This window comes from Lycium barbarum, chromosome 1, assembly GCF_019175385.1.
Source record: "Lycium barbarum isolate Lr01 chromosome 1, ASM1917538v2, whole genome shotgun sequence".
In the NCBI taxonomy this organism is placed as follows: Eukaryota; Viridiplantae; Streptophyta; class Magnoliopsida; order Solanales; family Solanaceae; genus Lycium; species Lycium barbarum.
The window spans coordinates 158,395,658-158,421,893 of record NC_083337.1 but is presented as its reverse complement, the minus strand read 5'-3'; the positions used below and the strand labels follow the sequence as shown (position 1 = coordinate 158,421,893).

The following is a 26,236-nucleotide window of genomic DNA, read 5'->3' as shown; positions in this document are numbered from 1 at the left end:
TGGATGGTTCTGGTATACAGTTGGAACCACCATGAAAACAACATTTAGAGCCTTGAAACTGTTCACACAAGAAGTTCCGAAATAAATGAATGTGACTAATTGAGTCAGAGTTAGAATTTTTAGCTTTTGGTTTTTGAATTTTAGAAAAGATTTTTTATTGAGTTTTAAATAATTTTTTATACATATTGAGTGAATTTAAATCACAAATATAGAGTTTGTGCAAAAAATTACTGAATTCTCCTGGACACCAATAAGCATAACTGTTAGCTCCGCCTCTATCAAACTACAAAACAACAATAACTATACCTCAATCCTATTAAACAAGTTGAGATCGATTATTTAATCCTCACTGGCCATATATTTTTTCATTTAAGTTAAACACATGTCATCATCATACCAAATAAAAATTCGAGATTTGGGGTCTTAAAAGTGAAAAATATGTTAAGTATTTATAACCAAAATAATACTCCTAATAATAATAATAATTTTTTAAAAAGCTCTCTATATTTTTCTTGACTTATAAATATATGATAAAGTCGAAATACTCTTAGAAATAGGTCGAAATCAACATACTAACATAATTAAATCATATTTCCACTTGGTAGTAATTAAATCACCTATATGTATCGTTTTCTTTCATTGTTTCTTATTTTAAGCTAAGTCTCTATTAATTCTAAGAAATTATGACAACTTCTTTTCATGTGATTTTATATCTATCTCGTCCCTTTTTACCACCTCATAATACAGATAAAATAAATGAATATTGACTCCAGGTAAAAAACGAATCATAACAATGACAAAAGCAGTTGAAAATTGTTACATGCATGGTATGGTATTGGGGATGAGTTGTATTTGGTCAAATTATATATTATATTAAAAAAAAAAGGTGGATATATTTGTATCATGGTCAGGTAGTGTTAAAAAGTAGAAGGCCTAAACAACCCTCATCCGCCCCCCCCCCCCCCCCCCCCCCGCGCCCCCATAGTTATAAGTTCCTTAAACTTCACGTTTCTATCTCACACAAAAAAAACTCTATTTATGGCCTTCTATTCTTGTTACTACTTTTTTTCATTCTTTCATGTTAGTTCCATGGCTTCTCTTTATTCTAATTATTTTCCACCTTCGCCGTTCTTGATTTAGTATTCTTTCTCATGGTTTTTTTGAGCTGTTTGGCCAAAATCCTACTTATATTTTAGAGCCAGCTGGTGAGTGGTGGTCAAGAAAAAAAATAAAAAAATTCTTAGTGTGCATATACATAAGGCTGAAGCAATCTTATTAGTGACTACAAAACAAAACCAATTTGCAAAAATCTTAAGTTTTAGGTGTTGATGGAGAATCATTCTGGACTTGTTGAGGATCAACATCAGATGGAGTTGCCACCTGGATTTCGATTCCATCCAACTGATGAAGAATTGATTACTCATTATTTGTCTAACAAAGTTGTGGATAGCAATTTCTTTGCTATTGCTATTGGAGAAGTAGACTTGAACAAGATTGAACCATGGGACCTCCCATGTAAGCTTCTCAATCTAATTCATTATCTTTTCCTTTTTTTCTGAATTTATTAGGCTCAAATATGAAGCGACATAGACAGTGCAGATTTATATAGCCGATCGAATCTTAACTTGCTTAGAATTGAGGCATAACTGTTATTGTTGTACTGGTTTCAATATGACAACTGGACCGTTCGCGCTGAATTTGGACGGGTCAACATGTGTTATCAGTGATTTTGATTTTTTTTTTTTTTTTGGTTCTTATTTAATGTAGGGAAGGGAAAAATGGGTGAAAAAGAATGGTATTTTTTCTGTGTGAGAGACAAGAAGTACCCAACAGGGTTGAGGACAAACAGGGCAACTGCTGCAGGTTATTGGAAAGCAACTGGAAAAGATAGGGAGATTTACAGAGGAAAATCTTTGGTTGGCATGAAGAAAACTCTAGTTTTCTACAAAGGGAGAGCTCCAAAAGGTGAAAAGACAAATTGGGTCATTCATGAATTTAGACTTGAAGGGAAAATGTCTCTTCAAAATCTGCCCAAGACAGCAAAGGTATACATAATAACTCTCATGTCTTCTTTCTTTTTTATCCCCCGTCTCAATTAACAAGGGCGGAGGTAGAGTATTGGCTACGGTTGCGACAGAACCCATAACTTTAACAAAAAATTTGTATTTGTGTTGAGAAATTCACATAATATGTGTAATAATTTTCCAGAATTCAATAAACTGTCTTTTCTAAAGTCCAAAATCCACGAACTTAAAATGTTTGATCCCCCTCTGTCAATCAAGATTAAAAAAAAAAAAAAAAAAAAAAACTTATTCCCTTTTTCTGTTTTGTAGAATGAATGGGTGATTTGCAGAGTATTTCAAAAGAGCTGTGGTGGAAAGAAAATCCACATTTCAGGGCTTGTGAAATTGAATTCTGATGAAAATGTAATGGGAAATTCCTTTCTGCCACCATTGACAGATTCTTCTACTTCCAAATCCAGCCACGTGCACTGCTTCTCCAATTTTTTCACTGCTCAAAAGAGCCAACATGAAATGACAAACTGTTTGACAAATTGTTTCAACAATTCTCCTTTGCCTGCTATGTCAAATCCAATGGATAATTTTCCCTTAACTTCTCTTTCAAATACATTTAACCCAGTCCCAGTTCAAAGTACCTTCACAAATCCAGGTTCATTTGTGGTTCAAGATTCGGGAATTCTTAGGACTTTTCTTGAGAATTACGGTCAGAATTTAAAGAAAGAGGAGATTTTTAGTGTGTCCCAGGAAACAGGACAAAGCACTGATAATATGAATACTGAAATTTCCTCAATTTCTTCAAATCTTGAAATGAGAAAGAGGTTTCTTGAAGATCAGGTGCCACCATTAGCTTTGGTTGGACCACAGGGTCTTGATTGCCTTTGGAATTACTGAAATTCTTGAAAGGGAAATGCCAAATAAGCAAAAAAACAAAAACAGAAAAAAAGAGCAGAGAAGAGGTAGAATTTTAGTAGTAGTACTAGTTATTCTGGTGTGGAATTGAGTGTATGTGCATGGATTTCTAATTACACTGACGAGGTAAAAACTTATTTATACTGTCAGTAAATATAAGTTAAATTCATCGCACAAATACTATATTAATGTTTTGCTTTGTTGCTTCTCAAGGACAACTTATTATGGTGATGTTGAAGTTGTGATTTTATAAGTAGTGAATGGTGTAAGCATGAGACTGTAGGAGATCAAGTTGGTGATTTTGTAATCTTTTCATGTGTTTTTTTTCCCTGGGGAAACTATATGCTGTGGACCCTCTCCCCTCATTACTATTTGTATTTAGTTATATGTGATATGTCATGATTCAAAATAAGTCTCATGCGTTAATTGTGCTTTGATCCGTTCATTGTTGGTTGTCGAAATGCAACTAAGCGCATTTAACGTTCAGTTAATAGAACTCTGCACGTTTAGTCCTTACATTGATCATAATTTTTGGAGTTGTTTACACAAACCACTCTTATAATACTCCTACAGTTAAACCTATCTATAGTTGTCATTCGTTATAACAACATTTCACTATAACAGCCTGATTTTCTTCGTAACCTATTTTTCATGTTATATTTTACTTCTGTATAATAATATTCTACCTATAACAGCAGTGACATTCATTATAACGGTACACTCTTTGTAAAATTACCTCTCTATAACAGTCGTACTCAAATATCGTATTATAATATTTTGTAGAAATCTCTATAACAACCATACTCAAATATTGTATTATACTAATATTTTGTAGAAATATATTATCTTATCTACAAAAATAAAATATTAAAATACTTATGATAATCATCATTAATGTCATGCACATAGTAAATTTTCAAGTACAAATATCTAAAAATCCTCAATTATATTACTAAGCTCTTAGACAACTTTCAAGAGAAAGCTATTGAATTTCCTTTCAACGAAAGTATGAATATAAATCTTCGACAGTTCAAGCGTTATATTATCATTAATAGACTTATGAAACAACATACGATTGTAGAATTCTAACGTCAAACTTATAAAAATTTAAATTTTCAGCTAATTTTGAATACATATGTTCCTTAGATTTTAATTATTATCATTATAGTACAAATAGGTATGGATTTCTTAGTAATTTATTTGTCTTTTCAATTTTCAATTAATGAAATATGAAACTCGATTGAGATTTCAAAATTAACAAGTATTTTGGTTTCGTTTATAACATAAAAAATACAAACAAATGATTTTTTGCGTACTTTTATTTATAACAACTAAATGAGATCTAAACATCAAATGTCAGTATACAGACATAATAACACCTCACTACAACAGTCATGAAATTTTGGGACAAACGCTGCCATTATAGAGGTTTGACTGTATAACTCAGTTTTTTTATAGATCATTTGTATTCCAAATTAAAAATATTTACACCTTCTATAAGAATCGGATACTCACAGTCTTACACCTCCTGTGAGTATATCTATAACTAGTATATTAACATAAGAACTACAGTGGCAAAACAATATTATCTCAACTTAAAAGATGAAATATCTTACGGCTTAATAATTAAAAGTTGGATAACCTTGTAAAATTCTGCTCGTTGAGGGATCAAAAGTGTATGACTAAAAACTGAATGTTATTCCTATACGTTAGTCAAATATTAGAAAAATGTTTTATGTTGAAAAGCTCATAAAGATATATGTATAATATATATAATCAAGTCCAAGCGAGGTAAGACTTTTTGTATTTCTTGTAATTAATGATTAAAATGCTTTGCATAAATTAAGTTACGTAATTTAAATTCTACGTGAATTATTAAGTTGAGTAATTTTAGAGATTTTATGAATGAACTTATAATTAGCAAAATAATTAGTGATTAAATAAGTTAAACTAAGAAATAAATTTAACTATAGAACTATTAAGACATTGAGAAAATGGAAATAATAGATTAACTAATGGATTATATTCACTACTTACTATTGATGCTAGAGATGATCACAGGGATACAGAAAGTTGATTGCCAACCAAAGATATTTCAACATACAAGTAATAGTAAAATCAGGTAATATTCCTCTTAATGGTCTAAAAGGGTCACTTTAATTAATCTCCTTTCCCTTTATTCCTAAACACAACAAAAAATTGCAAGTCAACGTCATCCTACTCAACTAAGTATATATTTTGTCAGAATAATAACTCTATTGTATGATATCTACTTCGATTTGAGGTTGTCGTTTTTGTTGGTTCTTTCTCTCTGTGATAGTCAAAGACTTTCAAGTATTTTACTTGATGCAAACGTTGTGGACGTTTGGTTATTTGTTTGTGTAGATAAATTAGAGGAAGCAACTTTCTTAAGTTTTTTTTTATTATGATGCAAATTTTCTCTACTTTTACGACATATTATTTGCTCCAATATGAAACATGGAACAAATATGTTCATACTTTGTTACTCCTAGGTCCTATAATTAATGGAGTATCGGGTACTACTGGCATGGTCTATGTTGCAATATCCACCCATGTCATTATCAAATTTATATCGAACCAAAAAGTAATTTGAAATTCATTTCCTGTAAAATACTATTTTTTGGAAATATTTTATGCCGTTTTAAACACAAAGTTGCGCTCTACACCGTTTACCATCTCTAGAGACTATATATCACTGACGTGTGAGGACTTTTCTACTTGTGAAGAGTTTGTCACAATACCGAATTATAGAACAGTGAAGTTTAGGTAGCATTAGGCTTTTCACAATTCGCATGTCAAGTTGCTCAATCAACTTTATTTGGGACAAACATTCTCTATTGTGACGCCACAATATTCTGATTTTTGTTTCATACTCACTCCACTAGTGAATTTTCCAATAGACGTTACTACTATAATTTATTGGTCGATATAGAAGTTACAATATCCTTCTTCGTCACGATGAAAACAGTGTTAAAGATTCTTCTTCTCTACCTTTAGATCGAAACATATGAGGTGCGTACAAAAACAAATATTAAAGTAGTATTAACGAAAGATCTACTTCAATCTAAAATATAATTTTATTATCCTCAAATTATATTTTAATTTATCCACTGGATTCAAGATGTTCTTTTAGCAAATGAAAGATACGGTTCATAAATTCTTATGGAATATGCAGTGCCATGCTATCCCTGAACAATGAATTGTTATTGAGTTTTTTGTACTCGCTTCATTTCACATAGTTTGACTGGGTTGAAATTTTGGTGTTATAAATATATCATAATATTTGTGTTATTATAAACAATTATCATTAAGAATAAAATGAGAGATTAAAATTAAATATTTTCAAAAGAAACGGGTTAACAAGGAAATATTGTCATCTTTTTGGAATAGGGAATATATGTTTTGCTTGCTTTTTACTAACAATTTATCTTATATCAATATTGCCAAAAGTAACCTCAAATCAGAGGTTTTATAATTGAAAAAAAATTACACGCCCGATTTCATCAATATATGACGATTGAGAAGTGATGGTAATGATCAAAACTTGTTGGTATATTGTTCTTTTACTGCTATACGTTTCAACATTATGTTTTGGAATCTATAATGTTATTTTATTTTATGTAAACAACAGAATATATATATATATATATATATATATATATATATATATATATATATATATATATTCACTTATAATTCATTCAGGAAAAAGGCGCGTGTTTTAAAATATAATCACATGAATACCCACTTTATCAAAAAGAATACTCATGATTAGTCATTCATAGGTAGAATGCAGTATCAGAAACCAATACTAAAACGATTTTTTTTTTTTTTTGTCTCGAAGGGGCTAACAAAATAATTAGTAACAAATTAAGCTCATGACTTCATTGTGATCTGCAGTATTCTATTGGACAGTTTGCTAACCAATCATAAGGGCTCACGTCAAACAATTCTTCATATATTTAAATTATAAACGCTAAAGTATTAGTTGTAATAACATACGTTATCAAACATTCTCACGTGTACTCAACTATAATTTATTATGTCGACCTTGACCTCATAAAAAACCAATTAGTTTCATAATATAATAAATGATCCTTCCTGGATTTGACACGCAAATCCTAGACGTTAGCGAAAAGGATTTAACTCTTATAATGATAGAGTAAATATTTTAATTTTTACATTTTATTTAGTTTAACATAGTAGGAAGTTACTATTTTTATTAGCTTATTGAATATTAATTTTTATAATGTTAATTCATTAATAATTAAGTGACTTGATTGTGTAATTTTTACACCATTAGTGCATTGCATTTTTCGCTAAATTTTAATTTGAGGGAAGTTTGTTGAATCGTTACAATGAAACTTTAAGTCTTTAACAAGATTGACATCGGGTTCACACAACTAGATTTTGACTTTATATAGTCATTTAGACCAATTATATAGGATTTTGTTTCCCTGAAAGTACCCACTTTACTATTTTAGAAATGGTTAATTACTCCCTCCGTCCCATATTATCTGGCCACATTACTAAAAATATATGTCTCAAATTACTTGTTCATTTACAAAACCGAGATAAAAATAATTAATTCTTTCCCATCTTACCCTTAGTATTAAATGTTCTTGAAAATAGTCAATATTGATTAAAATGTATTAATTGGAGAGAGATAGGGGTAAAGTAGTAAAATATATCTTTTATTTATGATTTTTTAAGGGGCGTGTAAAAGGAAAAGTGACCAAGTAATATGCGGAGGGAATACGTATAGTACTAGAGCTGTATGTAAATAATGATTACATCAACTACGTCAAGAAATTTTAAAGTTAAAATAAATCGGGTTGATCGTAAAATTCAAACTGGATGATTTTTGACCTGTGCATGATGCACTACTAATTTTTTTAAAGTTACACACAAAAAAAATATTCTACCTAACACTGTTGACGGTTGGATTAGTTAATAGAAGATCAAAGAAAATCAATTAAAAATGAACTGGGTAACGCTTGTTTGTTGACGAAAAGAATATCATTTGTTTGATGCTTCAGTTACACTAATGATTCATTGATCAAATGGTCAGAATCTATCTCTTTAAATGGGCGAAATAAAACTTGTAATAAAAGTAAACCAATTCATTTTCAAGAGATTGTAATATATAACGATACTATTTTACTAAGACCATTGTGGGAATAGTGAAAGAAAGAGAAGAAGAGGTAGCGGGAGTGAAAAAGTTATCGTAAAATTTTGTTGCTCGTTTCATCGTAGATCAATCTATAACTCGATACAATCACATGTCATATGTCATTGTTCAGTTTTTTTTTTTTGTTTTTTTTATTAATGTATTGGATCATACTCAAAATTATGTATTGCTTATCATAGGGGTAGATACGTACATTCAAGTTCACTTTTTTAGGCGCTATGGACATTAAAAATCTTCATCAAAACAAATCCATTAATTTTACTCCTTAAAAGTTTCTGTTCAGCTAATTGAATGTGTTATATACGCATGCGTTAACATTTGTATAATTCTTGGATTTTTTTCGTTGGTTTATGCATTTTAATTTGATAGTATTGCAAAGTTGAACTTCATTTCCTTTTGAAGTGTTTAATTAAACTTTTTAAAAACGTCATTTTCTTAACTCGTATAAAACCAGAAAATATTATTGCAACTAAAAAAGAAATAAAGAAAGACAGGTAACTAATGACTAAAAATGTAAAGTCATTTGCGTAGTGATCATAAATTTGATCAAAACTGCTTTCCTCTTTCCTTGGTTAATCATATGATGGTAAGTTGCAAGATTGGAGACGTAGCCAAATAAATTTCTTAAGATAAGGTATGGAGAAGTGAAAGCCTATCCTTTACACCTTTTGCATAATATCGTTTTTTTCCTTTTTTTCTTTTGTGGGACTCAGTATCTGTATACAATGTGAAATCAGGAGTTGTGGACTCAACTAATTTATTTCTCATAGCTATGATACTGACTGTTTGACTATTTGGAGCTCATAATAATCACCAGTACACTCTAACGAGCTAATTACAGTTGAACCAACTGAAAAATGCGACCTTAACTCAGCCCTGATGTACATGTTTAAAAGGGAGTCCAGTGCATTATGCTCCCATTATGCGCGGGGTCTGAAGGTGAGGAAGACACTTTAAAGAGGAACTACAATGTATTCATGGGACAAAATAAATCCATAGAAAAGACAAGTTAACGACATAGGCTCGATCTTAGAACCATCTTTCTCAAAGAAGTGAATGAAAGTATCAAGCCATTTACATCCGTCCGCGCTTAGCTTCAAAATCAGCTCTAGCTGCACAGACTTGAACAGAGTTATTAATTTTAACTTAACAATGCCTTGGCTATGAAGTATCATCAAGATCTATGGTTTTCTCCTTGATTGTAAGACCAAACGTGATTTATGTTTGAACAAAATTCCCACCATATTGACTGTCACCAACTGGGGTTGTGCTGAAATACCAGTGATGCTAAAACAATTTAGGCCAGGAGGCCCGCGATTATGTGCCTGCAAGGAAATGAAATTCTGCATTTCCTACCTCTTAATGGTTGTGCATAGCAGTCCATAGCATCAGCTTTCGGACAACTCTTTGAATGCCGGGTACTGCATGTTGATGTTTCTTTCGCTTGACGTTTAGACTATCAGTTTCTCCACAGTCATCCTGTGCCATAGCCTCTGCAGGATAGTGGCCACTGAAGGCTATGAAAGTTTGCATATTCCACATTTCCAGCTACACTGCTAAGCCGATGGGACACCTGAGCCTTTGTGATGCTCCAATCTAGAAGTTTGAGGTTGCTCCTCGCACTTTCCCCTAATTGCAATATTGATAGCTCCCCAGGGATACTCATCTAATCAACACGAATCAAAAGGTTAGGCGGTTCTCAGAAGATACTGAATTTTACAGACAAGGATGCCACTAGCATACTAATTAGTTAAGTCAACAGGGCACTGCTATTTACGTGATCCTGGAGGCTTTGCATTAGAGATGCTTTGGAACAAACCACACCTAAATCTTTTAATTCCTCATAACACTTAGAAGTTGAGCTGAGATCAACCATATCTTGGTAGCCCTTGAGCAAGACCTTACACATGCAAGGATTAGGCATAAAACCAGTCTTTAACATATCTGCCTTTAGCATCATGACACGAGTTATGCGCCTGGCCTCAAAATGACGTTGTATCATCATGGCATAAGTAGGTAAATCTGGATACAGACCGTTACGTCGTAGATCCACGAAAAACTTATTAGCTTTGAAATACTGCCCATCTTTTAATAAACCGTGGATTAAGGCAGAATAAGTAACATTGTTAGGGAAAGAAAGAACACCATTACTGAAGTCTCCGTCGACTCCTGTAGATCTAGAACTGCTTATTTTCAAGAAAAACTTGATTGCATCACTAATCATTCCGTTCTTGAGAAATCCATCAACCAAACAAGTAAAAGTCAAAGTGTTAGGAGCAACTCCAGCCTCCATCATCTCCTTATGTAGCCTTAGAGCAGCTTTTGTGTTTCCTTTTTTGAAGTGACCATCAATCAAAGCTGTATAAGCAACCACATCGGGCTTCAGCCCTTTAATAACCATTTCAGTATAGACACCCACTGCCGCTTCTAGATTCCCTACCTTGCCAAAACCATCTATCAATATAGAGAAGGTGACTACATCGGGCTGGACACCCTTCTCTATCATCTGAGAACACAATGCCAAAGCCTTCTCCATATTTCTATCCTTGCAATACCTATCAATCAGCTGATTATAAATCACAGAGTTCACGACCACCCCTGTTGCGTCCATTTTCAGCAAAAACTTCTCTGCTTCCTCCACTTCCCCAAGAGTACAATGACCCTTTATCAGTGTACCATAAGTCACAACATCCGGAGAAATACCAAGCTTTTCCATCTCAGAATACATTTCCAGTGCGCTCGACATATCATATGAATTGCAACAGCCATCAATCAGACAATTATAGACAAACAAATTGGGGCCTACCCCAAACTTCACTATACATGCAAACAAGTTCCTTGCTGCTATCACTTCACCCACTTTGCAAAGCATGTCGATCAAGATCCCAAAAGTAACAACATTCGGAAGAATTCCATGATTCAGCATTTCTCGATATAATTGAAAACCTCTTCCCACATCGGCCTTCTTGCTATACCCATCCATTAGAGTATTATAAGTGAAAAGATTAGGCAAAACTCCAATCTCCCACATTTTCGCGAACATCCGTTCAGCTTCCTGTATCTTATTCACATTACAAAACCCGCGTATCAAAGTGGTGAATATCACAACATTTGGTTTTATTCCTTTTTCACCCATCTCATCATATAGCAATTTAACTTTCAAAATCTCACCTTTCAGACAACAAGCATCAATCAATACTCCATATGTCACTACACTAGGACATAACCCAATAGAAACCATATTTCTATAAATATCCCACATGAATTCAATCTTTCCCATTTTAACAAACCCATCTAAAAGGGCATTACAAGCATGCAAAGATGGTAACTTTCCCATTTTTTGGTACACCAAATAAGCATCATCAACAAACCCCATTTCACATAAAGCAATAATCAACACCCCGAACACATTAGACCCACACCCAGATTCTATTTTCCCAAGAGCATTGAAAATTAAAGAACAAACCTTTCTTGGGTTGTTGTTTTTTCCAAGATTTTCAGTGAGGCATTTTATCAAACACCTGGCGTCAAGATACAATCTTGCTTTGGTTAAGTAATGAACAATGGCTGAGTGTAGTGTAAGATCCTTTTGGGGTGTTGAATTGAAGATATGCATTGCTTGGGTTGGGTTCTTGGCATTGAGAATTGCGGTGGTTAAGTTTGATGAAGTGGAAAATGGCAATGATATGATGGTTCTTGAAATTACTATGGATTTTTTGCTGAAAATGGTTTTTAAGTTTTGAGAGCAATACATTGACATGGCTGAAAAAGCTGGTGATTATCAGGGGCTACCATATCTACATCTCCATTAGCTGTTTTGCTTTAGTTGTTATGTGCGTTTACTATTGAAGAGCCGCTTGGATTATTAGCTGCTAGAAGGTACTCTCCGTTCTAAAAAGATTGTCCTTGTTTAACTAGACACAAAATTTAAAAAATAAAATAAAATAAAAATATGTGATTCAGAACAAATTTAGATATGTATGTGATTGTAAATCATCTCATAAGTTAAATTGTTTCTAAATATAAAAAAAGAACAATCTTTTTAAGATAGAAAGAGTAATATTTTTTAGGTGTTGATTTTTTAAATAAGCAATTAGGTGTTTCAATAAAAATGTTGAAATTGAGTATGTTTAGATGATTGAAATATTTTTTAAATTATTATAAAAATATAAATTTAAAAATATTTTTACATAAAAAAGACGAGCTACGAATATAGTTGGTTTAGCTAAAAGTAAGTCTAATTTTGTTAAATTGCTTGATTTGATTATTTTAATGATGCGACACATTTAAAAATCTAAATTCTTTTTATGCTTTAATAATGTGTTGATTGATCCTTCAAATATTATAGTAAATACTTTACTTAAACATAATGAATTTCTTAACGTTATACTTACTAATGTTATAACTAATGTAAAAAAATTAGTTTTTACCATTCAAACCTCTAAAATCTTATCAAACACAAATTGCTCCTCTAATATAAAAATATTCTTAAATCGATAATCAAATATAGATTGCTAAATTGTAAAAGTATAATAGATTGCTAAATTGTAAAAGTATATTTTCAAAAACAGTTCTAATAAAAATGAAAATAAATAAATTTTACTAAGTTTTGACCCACCACACTATTGTATCACCTCCCGATCAATCATGGATCTTTTTGCTAGTATGGAGGGAGTCCAAGGGAAAAAAGAACTTACGGTTTCTCTTTAACCTAAAAGCTAGATCATGAATTGCTCTAGACAATAGAAGGATTGACAACTCATTCTGCGAACCAAATATGGTATATCCTAACATGTTCATTTAAAGTGAGTTAAGTTCGCTCTTTCTTTATACCTGGACAAGTGATTCTTGCTTAATTTCATTTTATTAAAGGCCAGAAAAGGTTTTGCTTCTACTTTTTTTTTTCTTGCATTTAGTTGATAGTTAAATGGAGCGGTCTGGTCAGTGAAGATTCATATAGCGGGCCCTAACTTGCTTGGAATTGAGACATTTTTATTGTCGTTGCATGTAGTTGATAGTGATGTGCTTATGAGATAACTGTTTCCGTTTTCGATTTTCATCTTATGAGTTTATGTGTGAGGCTGAATATGAAAAATGCAGTTTGCACATGGAAAATTCATTACATGTTTTTGCTAATTAAAATATTCTAATTGTGTTACTATTCTAAGTGTTTCTAATTTTGATCACCAAAGTTAATCCTCAAAAGATAAGGTCCCCAACGCCAACAACATGAGTAGTAATAAGTGAATGAGTTGTCATGGAGAAGTTTGCTTCAGTCCATATAGTACCTGAACAGCAGTTGGTTTTCTTTCATTGGATTTGGAGTTGGCTAGGTGATCCAAAGATAAGTATTTGATTTTCGCCAGCACGTGAAGCTGATGCAAAATGATAGATAGATTGGGGGCTATCTTTTGCATTCTTTGTTCTTGCTTGGTGCCAAAAGAGGAATTTGTAAGAAAAGCTGACTAATCCCCCCTTCCTACCATAAACAAACACACGTGATTGATGCTTCCAAATGGTCCCCATTGCTAAAACCTTGTCTACAGTGAGAAGCTGGCCAAACTTTTTTCTATGGTGATTATAGCAACCATAATGACTAGAATATAAACTCAGTTCTTGCTGGTCAGCAATATCTCAACTCGTTTGCTATTAGAGCTGCATATACTCAATGCCCTTAGAGAACCTTGGTCTTTGAGAAGCAAAGAGTAGGATTGTATGAACGTCAGTGGCCAAGAGTATGAGTGTTCGTCTTCAGATTTGATCCCAGCAATATGGAATGCGAAGGGAAAGAGAAAACAGAAGGGATTCAGATTTAATTTAGTTTGCTCCAATTGAAATTGCAGTTACACAAACCACAAATGGAATTAGCATAACCACCTTAGTCATCTTTTCTGCTAATTAGAACTAAGCCTTTCATTCTTTCAAACAAACGCAGGACACGGGACAAACGTATATAGTACTATAAGTTAGGTTTACTTTAAAAATTTGGTAAACCAAACTTCCTGTTGGATATAGCTCGTGTATATAACAAACATAGATTTGGTAGAATATTGAGAGTCCTTGTTTCCAAACTATATTGTAATTACTTCTTCCAAACTATATAGTGCCAATGGACACGGGTGAGAGCATTCTAAGTGGAAATGGTAGCAACAGAGATTATCTGACGAGCAATGATCTGATGGATTTGAGCAATGTGAGGGTTCTCCTTTGTGACACTGATGCTGAGAGTTGTCGTCAAGTATTAGCCCTTCTTAAGAAATGTTGTTACCAGGGTAATATTTCTGCCAATACCTTATTCTATATGAGACTACCTTCAAACAACAAAAAGATGTTTTCCATGAAAAAATTGCTTCCTAATTATCATTGGCACCCTATACCTAATTAGACCTTATTATTGTGGTTTCCGGAAACACTTTCTAAATCACTTTGTTATAATTTCCATTTTGGAAGTATTATAGTAGGTGTGATACTCCTAAATTGCATAATATGTCTGTCGTTTCCCATCACGACAAGTTAAGTGGGATAATATTGAGACAGATAGTTACAATAGTAATTAGTCAAGTTGTTCATCACTGTGTAAGCCACTTTTCCTGTACTATGGAATGTCTGCAAAATTAATACACAATTGACCAAATTGATTCCCTAACGGCAGCAGAGAAATTTCCTATTTAAAGCTTAATCACACACACACACACACACAAAAAAAAAGGATTGCTGCTTCCATTAGGAAGACTTGTCATTAGGTAAGTGACATGATTCAACAGCAATTAGGCCAGCTATAACACTTGGAAAAATCTCATCCTTGAGATATAGAGAGTGCCTTTTCGTTACTGTCTTGAGAGGAAGATGTCATATAAATGCATGATTGTGAGTTCTTGAGTCAAGGACTATTCACTCTAATTGCTTAAAAAGAAGATTAATGCCTTATTTTAAATGTTCCACTAATGATCAAGAAATCTGGATTTATTTTTCTTCTTTCTTCTCTTTTACATTGAGATTTGTTCATCACCTGCTATTTTTGCTTCTTGCTGCACAGTAACCCCAGTGTATTCAGCAGCAGATGCGTTAGATGCACTTAATTCTCAGGGGCCATGTATAGATATCATACTTGCTGAAGCCTCCCTTCTTATTTCCAATGGCGCCAAAATTTTCAATTTCATCCAGTTGGACATTAATTTAAAACACATTCCTGTGATCAGTAAGCTCTTTTTCATTTTATTTTTCTACCTGAAGAAGTAGAAATCACGTACTAGCATTTCATGAAGCCTAATGTATCTTTTCATTTTGTCTCTGATTCTGCTGTTAAAGTGATGTTGGATGAAGACAAGATCCCTCTTGTCTTGAAGGGTTTGACGCTTGGAGCAACAGATTATCTTGTCAAACCATTGAGCAGTAATGAGCTAATGAAGCTATCGACTCACATGAAGAGAAAAAGCTCACAGTTAGTGTATTATTAATGAGATTGATCTCTTAGTGATGTGTAATGTATTATTATTACTTAAGCATAATAAATCATTGTTTTTCAACTGCTGGAACACCAGTTCATGAAAATTAGTCCCACCAGCAAAAAGCTTCCTCCGAAGTAGGATCTCCATGTGGTGGCTAATGATTCTTGATAATATGTCTCAGTTAGTAGATCAAATGTCTGTCGTTTCTGGTTATCTTTACTATTTTTGCTGTCAATACTTTTCTTTTTTTCCGATATTTTCATCACAGCCTTTTTTACTCTTGTATTTTTCAAACCTGTATTGAAAAACGCTTTTCTTGAGCCGAGGGTCTATCGAAACAACCTCTACCCCACAAAGGTAGCGGTAAAGTCTGCGTACACCCTAACCTCCCCAGACCCCACTTGTGGGATCACACTGGGTATGTTGTTGTTGTATTAGTTTCTCAATATCTTCCAGATATGGTTGACTATAAAGAACACTGCTTGTTGCTTCTTATTAATGCTTATTCTTTCTTGCTCTGAGTTTGTAAGTTGAAGATAACAGAAAAAGATGTGAATGGTGTCAACTGGGAATGGAGATAAGAAAAAAGGTGTTATAACCTATGATGTTTGGACTTTTCTAAAATATTGTCGGGTGTGTGTCAAATCCTCCAAAAGCTATGTATTATTGGAGGATCTAGCACGGGTGTGGCAACGTTTGGTTATATCACACATGAAAAACGACATGCATAGTGATGATGCATATAGTTGACTCCAGCCTGTTTGGGATTAAGTGTTATGTCCCGTATTTTTATACATTGGGACAACCCGGATTAACTATGATAATTCAAGGCCAAGACCATTCCGGGAATTGAAGTCGGGACTTTTGACCTTTGATTTTATTTTGAGACATAAGTTATATATGAAATTGTTGGTATTGAACACTTAGGGAAAATTGGGACCACAATTCATAAATTTGGAATTAATTTACCATGGTTAGATTAGTAAGTGGGATTAAAATTTAATCACTTCATTAAATAATTAAGCCTAAGGGGCCATTTGGGCCCCACCCGAATATAAAAACAAAAAAAAAAAGGGAATCAAATCTGAAAATTAACAAAACAAGGTGGAATGGTGAATCATCAAGTGGGGGAGTACGTGTAACATGATGGGAAACCATATATATTTAATAGGGCATAGTGCAAATGACACTTTCAAAGTCATTTGTTGAAAATTTGCTTTCAAGAACAAGAAAAGGTACTCATAGTTGTTCGGCCAGCTTGACTTCTTTGAAGGAGAAAGCTGATTTTTATTACTTGATAAAATTTTAAGGCAAAGGAAAGGAAATGAAGGTGGAAAGGAAGGCAAGAATAAGTATAAAAGTTTAAGATACAAATTGGAGCCAAGTATCTAAGGTAAGAATTGGCCACTCCTTTTATATTTAGAATGAGTTTGGATGTGTTGTGAATATGTATAAATGTGAATTGAGTGTATAAAAAAAAAAAAAAAAATTTGCATGAAGATATTGGATTATTGTTGTTGAATTTTTAAGTGAGCCGTGGGATGGGTTTATGTGAAGTAATGCTCAAATTTCTTGTACATGTATTGAGGATGGTTAGAATGTGGTAGTGTGTATGAAGGGAATGAAAATTATGGAATTTGGTATGTGGTTATGTTGAAGCCGTGTAGGGGCTGGTTTAGGAGAATTTATGGACTGATTTAATTGATGCTTTAGTTGTTGATTGTTATGGACATTGTGGTGCATTGTTTGCATTGTAAACATGTGGGCTTGATGTGTAAAAGAAATGCTATGTGTGATGAAGGAAAGCAGTCCAATTCGTGGACTGTTTTGGATTTGAATGTGTAAATAAGTTTCATATGTTGATGTTGGAACCGTGGGCTGTTTTGGAAAATAAAAATAAAAATTGTGGATTGTTGGAAATATTATGTGAATTGTTTAGAATGTTCTTGAATGTTGTTGGTATAGGTTTGGGTTAATAATCGAATGTACGAACGATATTGTGGCTTTAAAGTAAGCCATTAAATTGAATAATTGGAAAGTTGTCGAATGGTGTAAAAGAGAGCTACTAATGTTGTTTTGCCTTTCGGATTGATTATTAATGATACTAGGTTGGTTATTGTGGTTGTTGTTGTTGATTTTTGAGCGAGTTAAATTCTCGGGATGGCCTATTTACAGGGGAAATGCTGCCGAATTTTCTGTAGAATTGAGAGTTAGTTTGGAATGAATAATTACTTAAGTGCCTATGGTTAACATTGGATATTCATGGGCATATTTGTAGACCTTGGGGAGCCCGAGGCGTAGATTTGGATTAGCGTTAGATTGGCTAGCTTGGAGTGCGTATAAGGTATGTAAAACAACCTTCCTTCTTTTGGCATGCCTTAGTTTTACATAGGCTAGATTAGAACCTTAAGGGAATTCCAAATTCGAAATCCGAGCATGATATGATCCTTATATAATTCTTGGCACTCTTATGTATGATTTGATGAAATATGAACCATTATGTCTTTGAAATAATCGCTTTTCGAATTTTGCATAGAAAGGTTTCACTTTAAAGAATTTTGAAATTTTTGAATGCCATGTATTTTGCATAAAGGCTCGGATTGCTCCAATATTTTTATAGGAGTTTGCATGATGTATAATGAGTATGTTTTCCATAGGCGGGCCCGACTCGGGTCAATACCCGTCCGTGGGTCCCGCGACTTTCCTTTATGTAATTCGGGAACTTTTGAAAGAATTCGTTATGACTATTATTTCGATTTTCAAGTATGATCATTTTACTTATGTTTGAGTTCATGATAATGATTTTATGCATATGACTACTCACGACTCTACTCGTGCGTTCTGTTATATCTTTCGTCGGTTCCCGGGCCGGTTCTGTTATCGTGCGCGCTTTGATATACTCCGGAGTTATGCTGTGTTTATGGTTCACCGAGCTACTCGCAAAAGAGGGTCGGGTTCCACATATATTTGATGTTATGCTGTGTATGGCGTTATGTTGTGATGTGATATGTGACGGGGATACGGAGATTTGAAACATTCTGGTGTTATGCTGTGTTATGGCGCCATCGACGGGCGGGCGACCATATTCTTCTGTACCCTGCGCATGACTTACATATTTTTTAAAGTAAACAAATTTTGATATGTTGGATTTATACTTATGTTCTGTACTACTATTTCGTTTATGCCTCAGATTTGTTTCTGTATTTTCTGCTTTGCATACTCAGTACATATTTCGTACTGACCCCCTTTCTTCGGGGGGCTGCGTTTCATGCCCGCAGGTACAGACGCACAGTTTGGTGATCCACCAGTTTAGGACACCATCATCTGCTGTTTGGAGTGCTCCTCTTATTCCGGAGCCTACATTTTGGTATATATACTTGTTTGATGCATATGTATATATTTGTTCAGGGGTACGGCGGGGCGCTGTTCCGCCATATGATCCGTTTGGTCTGTTTAGAGGTCTGTAGACGTATTTGTGGGTGTGTGTGCCTACTTCTGTACAGATGTGTTTATATGACCCTGTTCGTTATGGCAGCCTTGTCGGCGTGCACTTTGTATATGTTTTGGGCCGTTGCGCCATCTGTTAGCCTTGCCGGCTTTTTGATATAAGTATATGTATATGTTTGCGCTGAAATGTGTCCGATACAGTTTGACATAGTTTGAGACGACATATAGTGTTTATGGCCGTATATGCTATTTGGATGTGATCAGATATGGATAGGTATGTCAGGGTGCCCAAGTAGGGCGCCAGTCACGGCCTACGGGGTTGGGTCGTGACATTAAGAACTGTTATTGTTGAAATGATACTTTATTGATTGAGGTAAAATAGCTTATCCCAACATTATCAAGGTAAACTGGGAAGATATGAGAGGAAAGATACAGCTCATATATTTGACACTATGCACAAAACAGAAAAAACAAAAAGTTGTGATGGCCTTTCTTGGTTGGCCATATTTTCCAACTTAGACTTTGAAAATAACTCTTGGTTCAGTTATGTCTATCCAAGTTGAGAAAAGAAACTAATCTTTTCCGGGGATGATAAATGACATAAGTAGAAATATTTTCCTCCATAAGTAATTTAAGGCACATGACACTTGACAAGACACACTCTATCCATACAAGAGGAGCTGTCCTTGTTCTCTTTTTTATACCCTTTCCTCTGTTTCTGTTAGTGGAAATTCAAATCTTATTTATCACCTTTTCAGCAATATCACCCCCACCATGCAGAAAAAATAATAATAAATAATGAAAAATTAGCTTGTTGGAAATGGTGATGGCTGAGATTTTCTTTCCCTTTGTGGTTGACTACTATCCAAGCTTCTAGGTACTTGAGTATTTTCCCTTGCCTTGAACTGTTAGTTTTGTCTTAAACTGTTAGTGTTTGTGTTGAACTGTTAATGTTTAGACAATTTAGCAGTTACAAGGCATGCCTAAGAAAGATCAGTGTAAATAAGAAAACAAAAGTAAGCTTTATGTAGAATGTAGATTTGACATATATACAGGCAAAATTAATAAGTTCTTGCTATACTGCTATGCCAAAAGTCTGAGGAATATATAAGAGTTGTTGTACTCCATGTGAAGCCTTTTAGAGCAGTTGTTAAGTTCATGTTAACTGATGTAGAAATGTCTGTACATAGTGCTGTATTGTAAGCAACTTGATGGTAGTCACTCTGTTCCGTGCGTTCTTGTTTTATTGGATTATAATCACGTGAGACTAAATTTCTGTGTCAGTTAATTTAACAGGTTCTAAATTGATTACTAGGTGATATGCCTTGCTTTAGATGCTTAGAGAAACTGAATACTTTCTGAGAGACGAAACTTTTCTACATCTTCAGAAGAGTTTCAACTTAGTCATACGCTTATGTTAACAGGAGATATTTCACCATTTCCTAAGAAGAGTGAGCTGAAGATAGACGAGTCTTCCGCCTTCTTTACCTATATCAAGTCAAGCTTGCTGAAAAGCAATGGCCATAGCGCAACCTCTATCCATGAAACTGTGCCTTGGAAATTGGGGATTGAAGAGAAGACTTCATTGGGTGGCCTTATACACATTGATACTAAAATACAAGTCATTGGAGATGTAGTAGAAAGTCATTTGCGAGGTGATGGTCATCCAAGCAGTAACAATATTCCAAAGTCTTTTTCTATTGAAAGGTCATGTACTCCCCCTTTATCACAGGAATTTTCACATTACCGGAACTCAAAAATGGAGGAATTATCTCAGGTGCATATGCATGTCCAAAATGATGCTCAGCATGATGTTTCCAGTTTTCATGCACAAATTCCTCGTCCCTATTATATTCCAGGAGTAATGAATCATGTCATGATGCCATCAACTCAAATTTATCAAAAGAGCATCCAACATCTCCATAATCATGCTAATTAAGCTCTATTTTCTCAATACAATCGTATGCCACAGTATCCTCATGTGCACGGGATGTCATTATATCCTGTCTACCCGATGGGCATGTGCTTACAACGAGGTCAATTGCCAACACCACATACATGGCATTCAGTTGGGAGCTCATCTTCTGCTGAAATCAAGGTGAGCAAAGTTGATCGTAGAGAGACAGCTTTGATGAAGTTCCAGCAGAAGAGAAAGGAAAGATATTTAGACAAGAAGATTAGGTACGTTAACCAGAAACAACTGGCAGAGCGTAGACCACGTTTGAGGGGTCATTTTTTGAGGAAGGTTAATGGTGTGAATGTAGATCTTAATGGGCAACCTGCTTCAGCAGATGATGACGATGTTGAAGAGGAAGAGGATGAGGAAGAACAAATGGAAAATCTGAATTCTTCACGAGGATGATCTTTGAATATTCCTAAGTTGATTGCTACTTTGAGATAGTTCTCATTTGTATTATCAGAATTCCCTGGGGCAGAGACGTATTGTAGTCCATGGATGAATGCAGAATGAAGCCTAGATCTACATGCACACAAATGACACAAGATTTTCTTCAGCTTCCAATCAAAGGCGTCCTTTGTCTACATGCACAATCAGGTGTACGATGAGATTGAAATATATTCCTGCTCGCGACCCCTATCAGTCCTGTGTTTTAGAGCTTAAATGAAGATTCTTGAGAAGCAGCCTGGATATGAGATCTTAATGGGTGGCGCGTGCTAGGGTTTTCCCATGTGATGTCACTGGAAGTAACAATTATTAGATCCGTGTTGAAATGAGGAAAGGAGAGACACAATGCACTTTTACAGTGCAAAAGGCAATGTGAAGTAGAGACACAATGCACTTTTACAGTGTTTCAAAAGGCAATGAGATCACTATGACATTCCCTGTGGGAAGTTTCATGAAGTTCACCTTAAATTGATGATACGTCATGTAACTGATTGGTCATATCGTTAGCTTTGAGATCTCCCTGAAACTTGGTTGTAATGATTAATGCCTGTTGAAGTTGAAATTATTAATGATTTGCCCCCAGGAATTTAGCTCAATTGGCAAAGGTTAAGTGACTTTTATCTTAGATCACAAGTACAAGCGCTACACCAAGCCAACTAAGTCTAGTATTAAGTGGAGAAGGGTAGAGATGTGGGTCCATCATCCTTAGTTTCGAAGGCTGCAGTTGACCCAAAAGTTAGCTCCAAATGGATTTGTCGGTCATAAAGAAAAAAGAAAGATAAATGCCTCTTTCATCCCATAATGTAGCACGTTATTCAGCAGTTGGCTTGAGTTGCTATTTTGAATGTTAAATGGAAGGAACTGGGAACCTATTTTAGCCATAAAATGCAAGACATGTGTTGGGAGCTCTCTCTTTGTCATAATTTAACATAAAAAATGTCATTGGGATAAATGCTTCTCTAAAACTGTTTTGGAATTGACTTTACCTAGTTCTTCCGTTGATATTGTCATCTTCTTAGGAAAACGCAAGAAAGTTTGTTATTCTTGTGTAAATTGTATCAGCCTTCCAAGAAAATATTTCATCAACATGATTGGAAAATGCTGCCTATATTATACCCCTGAGGTGTGACCCTTCTCCAAATTCTGTATGAACAGGGGATGCTTCGTGCACCGAACTAAAGTTAAATAGTAGTTAAAAATGATCTCCTTTTATGAGTTGCAACAATTTATAGTTTACCATTCTTTTATATTACTAATAAAGTGGACCTTGCTTCCTTAACAATAGCATAATGGGTGCAGTGATACAATACCTCTTATTAATCAAAGTCTCGAGATATTCCTTGCAACCTAAATAAGTATATGGACCCTCAACTAATCTAAATCAACCACCTTTTTAAGAATTTATCTTTGAAAACTCTGCACCAACTTAATAATGATGGGCGTATGTTCAGTCATCATTTTTCTTCATTTCTTTCAAGGCTTAATAAGTGCCACTGTTTGTGCTACTTTTCTTCACCTTTTGGTATAGATACATGATCCTCTCTAACATAAACTTGGTGATGTTACAGGAAGATTAGATAGTATATGTCAGGGCTTTTGGCATCTAGTCTAGTTAAGCAAAAGGCCAAAAACACAAATATCATAACTTGATGAACATTATATTAATGAAGCCAAAAAATGACTACAAATTGACAGAGAAAAGAGCACATAATTTGTCTATTCCTTCTCAGTTCGCCCACAATTTCCATACAAGCAAGCAAGCAAGTTCCATGTGCGGATCTCCTTTTGTTTTATATGTTACTATACTTTAGCTAATTACATGTAGTAGGTCACTTTAACACATTATATTTTACAAAAGTTGTAAAAAAGTTGAACTCTAAAGTACTACTAAAATAACATTAATTTTGAGAATTGGTACCGAATAACCGGTCACAATTTGAATAAGAGTAAATGACCATATAAAGATCATACGATTTTGTATTACTGATCTCCGATGTCTTAAGATTAAAACAAAAAAGAGGAAATTAGTTAATATGGCCTTTTACAATTTAAATACAAGAAAAAGAACTTGCAAAGATTTCTTATGTGTTATTTCAGATATCGGGTATGTGTACAAATAAAAATATCTTGTAAAAAGACATAAAATTAAAACTAAATTTGTAAAAGCTACGAAGCATCCATCAGCAGAAATCAATTTATACAAACAACCCCTTGAATTATCTTATATACTAGCAATACTTTATAATTACTACTTTCTAAAGAGAAGTCATTCTTTTTACTCTTGATGGGCATCGAATCAATTTTAAAGGATCCTCTAGCATTTCCTTCCTTTGCCACAGCTTCACATATAAGATGGGTTTTTATTACTACTAGTTCTGGGGCACGTGTATTGCACGTGTATCCCATGCTAAATAGTACAAACGTGTGTTAGAAATGCTGTAATAAGAATGCAATAAGTTGAAGGGGAAAAGCAAGTTCAAATTGATGAATTGTCATAGCAAAGACAATAATACTGAATAAATGCCATTGGATGAAGTGATGAACTGGATAGTAACGTTTTAACGACTTCAGTTGTGCAATTTTTCTTAATATATCAGAGTACTTCCATTTTTATATGTCAAAAATACATAATTCAAAATATGATTTTGGGTGAAATCGGGTATGATTACGAATAATTCACATCTTAAAGTTTTTTCTTTCATCTTCAGAAATTGTAGCCTCCTTCTCTTTGTAGTTGAGTACATATCAAGAAGTTGCGTCGAATGAGAGTAATGTTTATTAGAAGCTGTACAAAATTCGATCAACATATGCTTTCCTTAGGAAAGTCTAAACTATGAGTTCTTTCATCTGTGAATTTACAAAAAAAAATAAAAAATTATTAGTTGAATTGTATAAATATAATTTTATTTATGAAATATAACAGCATGACCATGTGTGACAGTTTGATGTGTGTGTGATGAGTAACATGAAATTTGAAGGGAAAAATTACAAGTTTTGAAGAAATAATAATAGAGGCTTGCCAACAGAAAATCTAAGACATAAGAATAGAGGACTAAAATGTTTTCTCCAACTAATGTCGTTCACCTTTAGGAATTTGTTGAAGGCCAGAAAATAAAGAATCACAACAATTTTAAGGTGTAGGAGAACGAAAGACCAAAAAAAAAAAAAAAAAAAAAAAAAAAAAGGAAGAGCTATTACAATATAAAAGGAAAAAATAAGAGAACATCTTTTTTACGAAACTTTCCAATTTCACAAAGAACACAAATTAATCTTCAATTTTTTTTTTCTCTTGCTGATACAAGTAAAACCCTAAAACCTCTAATAAGGAAAAAGTTCAAACAAAGAGATTTCACCTTGAGCATATAAACAAGGATCAGGATAAGCCTTGGGGTCTCCATGAAGTGAAACCGACAAGAGATCAACTACATAACTTCTTTGTCATATTCGTGTTGCTTAGCCACACCACTCGCGTGGTGATATTTTATGAATTACAAAACTAAATTCATCGGCTGATTACAAACAACAAAAACATATGAACACAAACAAAAGAAAATTAAAAGACAAAACGTTAAATGGTGGTGATATTAAAAGCTACGGGGAATTGGCACTTTCTAAGAAGACGAATTGATTTTTTATTTACTGAAACTAATTTAAGAGTCATTACTGTACCTATAATAAGTATGACTTATAAATGATAAGAAAACTCAAAGAGTGATTTATTGGTTTCCCACGTCTTTTAGTGCCCCACACGTAATTTATTACTTTCAATTGTTTTGTAATTTATCCTATTAATTGTAATTGAAATGTAAGTTTCAAACTGTTGTCTTTTCAATTATCCTATCTATTGTAATTTAAATGTACAGTTTTCCTGCAGGTAATAATAATGTAAGTTATTTTCATACAAAGTTACATATATATTAAATTTATTATGTTTAAGTAAGGGGCAAAAGTGGTCATTCAACCTTTGAGGGGCGTTTTTGTAATTCAACTTTAAGCTTATGAGCTTCTCACTTTTAATAATATATGATGATAACAACAACAAAACTCATTTCCAAGCAAGTTAGATTGACTATTTAATTTTTTTTACTATATACTTCTTCCATTCCAAAATAATTGAGGCTTTAATTGGGCACATGAATTAACTTAAGGAATTCATTAATATTTTGACTAAAATACCTTTAATTATGATTTTCTTTTCTTTTGAGATTGACATAATTATTATAGGGATATGAAAATGTATCAAGGGTAAATTAGAAAAGAGAAACTGAATACTTTCTTGATTTTGTGAAACCTCAAAGTAGTAATTAGTTTTTGTGATAAAGGAGGCGGCTTGGCCATTAGAAGGGGGAATGCTTTGTTAGCACATCCTACTACCTCGTATAATACTAGCAGTAATGCGATGTTAGCTGTAAATATTGTAAGCAACAGTGGCAGAGCCACATATGTAATCTCTGTAGACAGTTTTTGTTAAGTAATATAACTTATATAAGTATCTTGGGAAAAAAAATTATGACATTAGTTTCCGACAAGACTAGAAAATTCCTAGTAAACATCAAAACATAAAATAGAATGCATTAACATGACTAAAACTTCATCCCAACTACTTGGTTTTAGTGCAAACGATAAAAAAAAAATGTTTTTTTACATTTTCGCCTATATAGATCTTTGTCTTCTATATAAAACGTTTTTTCTGTAATTTAGAAAGAAAAAATAATCAACCTATAAGAAGGGAGAAATAAGTGTGTGCCACTTTACTTAATTCATATGCTATGATAATACCTAAGTAAACAAGGGT

The 26,236-nt window shown here is 33.6% G+C and overlaps 3 protein-coding genes and 1 pseudogene across 4 annotated transcripts; 3 read left to right on the top strand and 1 right to left on the bottom strand.

Moving 5' to 3' along the window:
* The first annotated feature begins 1,018 nt into the window (after nt 1–1,018).
* LOC132600555 (NAC domain-containing protein 100-like) lies at nt 1,019–3,348 on the top strand. Its single transcript, XM_060313792.1, has 3 exons — nt 1,019–1,515; nt 1,768–2,045; nt 2,334–3,348. The coding sequence occupies exons 1-3, from the start codon at nt 1,329–1,331 to the stop codon at nt 2,910–2,912; spliced, it is 1,044 nt and encodes a 347-aa protein (XP_060169775.1). The 5' UTR covers nt 1,019–1,328; the 3' UTR covers nt 2,913–3,348.
* Nucleotides 3,349–9,169: 5,821 nt separating this feature from the next.
* LOC132600546 (pentatricopeptide repeat-containing protein At5g61400-like) lies at nt 9,170–12,002 on the bottom strand. The gene has a single exon (XM_060313780.1). It carries the CDS (start codon nt 11,900–11,902, stop codon nt 9,893–9,895), a length of 2,010 nt encoding a protein of 669 aa, XP_060169763.1. The 5' UTR covers nt 11,903–12,002; the 3' UTR covers nt 9,170–9,892.
* Nucleotides 12,003–12,807: 805 nt separating this feature from the next.
* On the top strand, nt 12,808–16,092 carry LOC132600531 (two-component response regulator-like APRR1). 2 transcript variants are annotated; one of them, XM_060313763.1, is made up of 4 exons: nt 12,808–12,947; nt 14,247–14,414; nt 15,179–15,340; nt 15,451–16,092. In XM_060313763.1, coding segments are annotated over exons 1-4 (480 nt in total). In that variant the 5' UTR covers nt 12,808–12,946; the 3' UTR covers nt 15,600–16,092. The 2 variants fall into 2 exon arrangements, with proteins under 2 accessions (XP_060169746.1, XP_060169751.1); XM_060313768.1 differs by lacking the exon at nt 12,808–12,947 and having other exon boundaries at nt 14,076–14,414; nt 15,451–16,091.
* Nucleotides 16,093–16,617: 525 nt separating this feature from the next.
* On the top strand, nt 16,618–22,486 carry LOC132600524 (two-component response regulator-like APRR1; annotated as a pseudogene).
* Nucleotides 22,487–26,236: the final 3,750 nt, after the last annotated feature.

Bases quoted from the DNA above. Each gene is read 5' to 3' on its own strand.
- LOC132600555 (XM_060313792.1), top strand. From the start codon at position 1,329: ATGGAGAATCATTCTGGACTTGTTGAGGATCAACATCAGATGGAGTTG. The intron at 1,516-1,767 runs GTAAGCTTCTCA...TATTTAATGTAG, and splicing joins TGAACCATGGGACCTCCCAT to GGAAGGGAAAAATGGGTGAA. The intron at 2,046-2,333 runs GTATACATAATA...TCTGTTTTGTAG, and splicing joins ATCTGCCCAAGACAGCAAAG to AATGAATGGGTGATTTGCAG.
- LOC132600546 (XM_060313780.1), bottom strand. From the start codon at position 11,902: ATGTCAATGTATTGCTCTCAAAACTTAAAAACCATTTTCAGCAAAAAA.
- LOC132600531 (XM_060313763.1), top strand. The intron at 14,415-15,178 runs GTAATATTTCTG...CTTGCTGCACAG, and splicing joins TAAGAAATGTTGTTACCAGG to TAACCCCAGTGTATTCAGCA. The intron at 15,341-15,450 runs GTAAGCTCTTTT...CTGCTGTTAAAG, and splicing joins AAAACACATTCCTGTGATCA to TGATGTTGGATGAAGACAAG.